Source organism: Bos indicus x Bos taurus, chromosome 9 (assembly GCF_003369695.1).
Source record: "Bos indicus x Bos taurus breed Angus x Brahman F1 hybrid chromosome 9, Bos_hybrid_MaternalHap_v2.0, whole genome shotgun sequence".
Classification (NCBI taxonomy): Eukaryota; Metazoa; Chordata; class Mammalia; order Artiodactyla; family Bovidae; genus Bos; species Bos indicus x Bos taurus.
Window position 1 is genome coordinate 75,430,052 of NC_040084.1, and position 5,784 is coordinate 75,435,835.

A 5,784-nucleotide genomic window follows, 5' to 3' on the forward strand; every position below is an offset into this window, starting at 1 on the left:
CTCTCTCTTCTCTCTCTCCCTCTCTCTTTCCCTCTTATCTCTTCCCCCCCGTCTCTCTCCCTACATTGTCTCTAGAAAATCAACTGTCCAGCAGATAGACAGTCATAACTGCACCCATCTCAAGGAAATATTTACATTTGCTTCTCACAAAAAGGATGGTTGTCTTTTCCAAGGTAAGAACGCAGAGCCAGAGAGAGCCAACTCTAAAGTCCCTTCGCCAAGTGTTTAACTACACCGATCCTGTCTTTATACAATAAATGCAGTCTTGACAAGAGCCTATGGCAGTGAGAAAAAGTGGCGCGGCATGGAGAAAAGAAGCATGCATGCAAGACACACGACGTCTGATTCGAGTCCCCCTTCGTTACCACCTAGAAATTGCAGTTTGGTCTTAGTTCTGTCCCTCCGGGGGTCAAGTAGGATCTGAGATCTCTTAGGCAGTGTGGGAGGCCACTGGGGGGTCCCACCGCCGTCCACCCTCCCACGGGCCACGCGCCCAGCTCCCCCTTCCTTCTGGGCCCGGCACCTCGACCCGACCCCTCCCGCCCGCCGCTCTCCCCTCAACCTCCGCAGCCGGGCCGGCCCGCTGCTCACTTGAGCAAGTCCTTGGACTCGGCAGACAGCCTGGCCATGTTGGCGGTGGACAGAGCGGACAGGTGCGGCGGCGGCGGCATCTGGCAGATGGTGCAGGGGCAGGGCAGCCCGGCCCAGTGCTGGAAGCCGCTGCCCAGCTGCAGCGCGGGAGGCGTGGACGGCGCCTTGAGCAGCGAGTGGGGAGGCCGGATGGTGCCGATGGCGGGCAGCGAGGCAGCGGACAGAGGGGACGAGGCGTTGCCAGAGGAGAGCGCGCCGCCCAGGATGGGATGCACAGGGTGCACGGCGTTGGCGGCGTGCGCTGGGTGGCCGGCCGAGTGGCCCACGGTCCCGCAGTGGAAGGCCGAGTGGTGGCCCCCATAGATCTCACCAACCAACCTCTTCATCTCCTCCAAGGAGCTGGTGAGCATGAGGATGTAGTTTCTGGCCAGTAGGAGAGTGGCGATCTTGGAGAGTTTGCGCACCGAGGGCCCGTGTGCGTATGGCATGACCTCGCGCAGCCCGTCCATGGCTAGGTTCAGGTCGTGCATCCGCTTGCGCTCGCGTCCGTTGATCTTCAGTCTCAACTGCTGGAGGTCCTGCTCCGACAGCTGCTTCTTGATTTTGTACTTGCTGCTCTCGCCCGCGGCCTTGGCGCCGGCCCGCGAGAGGCTTTCCCCTGGCATCTTCTGCACTATGTCGCCCTGCGTGGACGAGACCGAGTTGAGGCGGCTCTCCTGGTGGTGGTGATGGCGGTGGTGGTGGTCCCTCAGATACATCTCATCCATGTCCGGAGATGAAGCTCTGCTGGAGACAGAGCTTGAATCAGAATTCATTTTATTATAGGGGATGCGGCCCTACCGTGGGGAAGCTTTAGGCGGGAAATTAGAGAAAATCTTGAATGAAAAAAAAAAAAAAAAAAGCTGCAGAGCCCAGCAACCCACTTCTCAGCGGCAAGACGTGAAAAGAAAAGCTGAGGCAGTGCCTTTCCCCGCCTTTCTTCCTCCCCTCTCCCTTCTTTCTGGTTTGGCTGTTTCCTGGACAGCTCGTTGGTGTGTGCTTGAACTAACCTCACGCTGAAAAAGAGGGGCTTTTATAGAGCTGCGCCGGAGAAAAGAGACAAAAGGAACCCTCCTATCTATCCTGGGCTGGTTAGGATGACGTGCCATCATTCAGGGCGGTGCGCTTTGCTGTCCCATTTAGCAAGGATTCCTATTCATATTCATTGTGGGGCCGCCCTGGGACACCTCTGCTCAGAACTGCTAGGAGCCCCCAGGCACAAAACCCTCTGATTGACACACTCACCGCTCCAGCTCGCGCCTTCTGGATTAAAAAAAAAAAAAAGAAGAAGAAAGACAGAAAGAAAAGGAAACAACTTTCCTCCACCCCACTCCCCTTGCTAATTTCCCTAACCAAAGAATACCTAAAGGCACTGAAGGAAGGAAATGGAAGGGAGCCAGGTGGAGATTCCTCTGGGTTTGGAAAGAGGAATTGTAACATTCTCTCCTCTCTTTCACCGCTACTCCCAAGTTTTGGAAAACGTGGGCAAAAGAAGCTTCAGTGGAAAGGTTTCAATGACGGGGATGCACATGAAGGGCAGGTTCAACACGCCGGGGTCAAGGTGGGAGGGGCAGGGGGATGCCTGCCGACGTGCACAGCCTGAAGGTCATTTCAATAGGTTTCTTTCCCTAAACACTGACATTGTGCTTATTTTGTTTATGGGGCCCTCCGGTGTGGTTGTAATGGGATGTCCGTATCTGGTGACGAGGTTGTACCCCCAACACTGCTGTGAGAATGGGTCTCTGGCTTTTTATATATTTTCTTTCGTTTTGAAAAATAGATTACTGAAAGAATTTCAATGTTGCCAGATTCTGTAACTTCTTAGACCTGGAAATGAGGAAACAAACCAACTCTGGCGTTACAATGAGAGCCACTTGAGAAGGAGAGGAGAGGAAAAGTGGCCGAGGAGGAGGGAGGGAGTTAAGGATTGCAGTTTCCCGAGAACACCGGGAGAGATTGTTTCTTCTCCGGCTACCCCCCAACTCCCGGACCCCGGCGCTGGCTGAAGATGGCGGAGCGGTCCCCCTCCCGCAGCTCGACCCGAGGGCCTTCGAGCTCTGTGCGCGCCCGGGCGGAGCATCGGCGGCTCCGCGTTCCCCGGCCGGGGCCGCCCCACACCCGCGGTCCGGGAGAGTGGGAGGTCAGGGTCGAATGATAAACTACGACTGTGGGTATGTGTGTGTGTGTGTGTGTGGTTTGGCACCATAAGATCTAGAGGGCCTCTTGTGCGTGCGCGCGTGGGCCCTGCGGTCCCGCTCACAGTCCATGCTGGGGAATAAAGAGGAGGCCTGGAGTTTGGAGCCTTCGGTTCCAGGGGGGAGCTCGGCGCCGACCTTTCTTCCCCCTTGCTGAGTTTTTGTCAGTCGGAACTAGCTAAACCGCCTGAGAGGCCGGAAAGCAGAAATCCCCGGAAGGGAAGCTGCCCCAGGGGCGGCCTCTAGAAAAACCTGGGCACCTCCACGCTCCGGGCTCGGAGAAACAGGAGAAAAATGTTAGGTTGCGGCTGAGTGTCTGGGTGGCAAGTGCAAAACTGAAATAATCCCGGGATCTCGAGCAGTCAGGGCCTCACACTGCGCCGCAGAGTCGCTGCAAGCCTCCAGGACTCGCGAGGTAAAAGAGGCTTCACTTTCCATTGATGCAAACGGAGCGGCCGACCGGAGAGGGATGCACCCCCAGGTCCCGAGCTCGCGCGCTCGGTGAGGCTGTGCCTCGTCACCGTCACGCCGCGAAAGCAGGTCGAGTGGGGAGACGAGACGTGGGGACGGATCCTTTCTCGACACCGATCGTTGCTTCTCCGTAAAGAAAAAATAAAGGAAATGGCCAGCACCCCTTCGTCAAGGCCAGGATCTTAGAGCCCTTGAAGATTGGACACAAGCCTCTCATTCTCCTGTCTCCTCCATAAAAAGTTTCTTAAAACGAAAAATCCAAGGAATTCGGTTGGATGTGGAGATTCTGATGGTCAAACGCACTCCTAATATCCAAGCAAAAGGAATGTTTCCTAATGCACCGGACTCGCCCATCTAAACTCAGATAACTACATCCCCGGAGCTGCTTTTGAGCAAAAGGATTACAGAACGCACACTTTCGGACAACGCCCCAGGTGATGGACGGAAGCTGGGGGAAGAGGCGTGGTCCAGACCACAGCCTTCAGAAGCTCTTCTGCTGATCAAGGTGTGGGGCCGGGAGCGCTGGACCCAAGCTGAAGCGGCTTCCTCGCCTTTGGGCCAGTACACAGGCCCGGCCCCCTGTCAAAACCACCTTCTTGACCCTTGGGTATCGACCTCTGTCCTTCCCATGCCCCAAGTGAGAATGCTGCTGCTCAGTTTTGACTTTAGGAAGCAGCAAAGTCTAGTTTGAGCAGAAGGGTTGCAAATAAAGGAATAGAAAAATCAGGCCGCTGAAAGGTATTTACCTTTTTAAAAATCCCTATTTTCTCAATGGACAATATGAAATAAAGTGTAAAATCTCCCTCCTCCCCCCTCCCTGCCAATTAATAGAGAAGGTAAAGTTGCAGTGGGGCGGGGTGGGTAGGTGGAGGACGGGCCGGGAGGGAAAGAGAGAGTGTGTGGGCGGGGAGGTGGGGAGCATTCCGCTCAATACAAACTGAAGAATTCACTTGCAGGGTTGAAGAGACTGGGGGCTGTGTTCTGAAGTCAGAAAACCAGCCTCTCTTCCTCCGCCGCATCTTTCCATGGAGAGAGGGACATAGGCTGACAGCAGCCAGGCCCAAGGGGGGCTGCATTGGGCGCAGAAGGGGCGCCAGGCCTCTGCCTGCACGGACAAGATCTACTTCATCCCCAAAAGGTTTTTGGCTCCAGTATGGAGGCAATGCTTGGAGTGTGTCCTGGCCTGAGGTCCTCTTTCACAGTCTGGGACGCGCGCGTCCTCTCCTCTCTAGTCGCCCTCTGCTTTCCCCAAGGGTAACTTTGTGTGAGCCTGGGATGGCTCAAGGCCCAAGGCCCCAGCCAGGCAAACACTTAGAGCCTTCCAGGAGTCCCATCCTCTTCTAGGAGGCTTGTTCCCCATTCTTTAGCTCTTGGCAAAGAGGGAGAGTGACTAAAGGAGCCACAGTTTTGCTCGCCATAAAATGGGTTGGTACTAGCCAGGGCCGAAAAGGCAGAGACGTCCACCAGGCAGCGCTGGCGCTGCTCCTGGGCGCTCGTCTCGCGGAGTCGCTGTGGACTCGGAGAATGCACTTCCATTCGACTACCCTACCCCGGAGCTCAGCCCTTCGGGATAAGCCCCGCGCCCCGAAAGGGAGCAGGTTGGAAACCCCACTAGAGCAAGCAGATGGATTCCTTTTCGAGGGATGTCTCTGTCATCGTCCACCCTCCGGCGCGAGCTGGGAGGGGAGAGGAAGGCAGCCGGCGTTGGGCCGAGCCAGCGGCTGCCTAAAGGAACCTCAACCAGAGACGCGCCGTGACCTTGGCCCTGGACAGGGGCCTATCCGGCAGGCCTGGAGCGGAGTGAGCGGGCGGGCGGCAGCGGGGCCGCGCTCTCCAGGCCACACCCCGCGCCCTGGCTGCCCTGGTGGGCGACGGCGGGAAAGCCGGGGGTCGTGCTCCGGCAACAGGTGCGTCCCAAGGCCCGCGGGCTGCTCCCGGCCAGACAGTCTCGGGTCTGGGAATAGCCTGTGAGTTTCTCAGCCTCTGCATAACACTAAAAAAGTAGCAGGTCAGCGCGGGGACCTGAGAGGGAGAGCCGCCCTGCCTGGCCGGCGCGCCTCTGGCGCACAGCCTCAGCTCCGCAGCCCCAGACGGGACGCAGCCCCGGCTTCTGGGGACCGCGCCCTCCAGCGGCTTTGCGGCTCTTCCCGACCCCCTCCCATCTCCAGATCGCCGGGGGGCTGTGTCTTACCCGTTGCCCGGTGCGCGCCGCTCTGCAGTTCCAGCTACTGAGTTCCTCGCCAGAAGCTGCCGCTGTGCCCGAGCCCGCGGCGATTTGGGCTCAGGAACGATCGCCACCGCCCACCCCCCACCACCCCCAAAGCCCTCGTAAGAGTCCAGAGACAAATGTCACGCTGGCTGACCTGCCAGGCGGCTACTGTGAGGAGCCGGTCAGTAGACCACGTCCGCGGGCTTCTCTCGCTCAAGCCTCAAACTTGACCGGCAGAAACTTTGGCCAAGACCGAACAGCAGGAGGCTGCCCTGTGGG

At 57.8% G+C, this 5,784-nt stretch overlaps 1 protein-coding gene across 1 annotated transcript; it reads right to left on the reverse strand.

The window, feature by feature from the left end:
* Nucleotides 1-587: 587 nt before the first annotated feature.
* Nucleotides 588-1,406, reverse strand: OLIG3 (oligodendrocyte transcription factor 3). Its single transcript, XM_027552178.1, has one exon. The coding sequence runs from the start codon at nt 1,404-1,406 to the stop codon at nt 588-590; it is 819 nt and encodes a 272-aa protein (XP_027407979.1).
* Nucleotides 1,407-5,784: the final 4,378 nt, after the last annotated feature.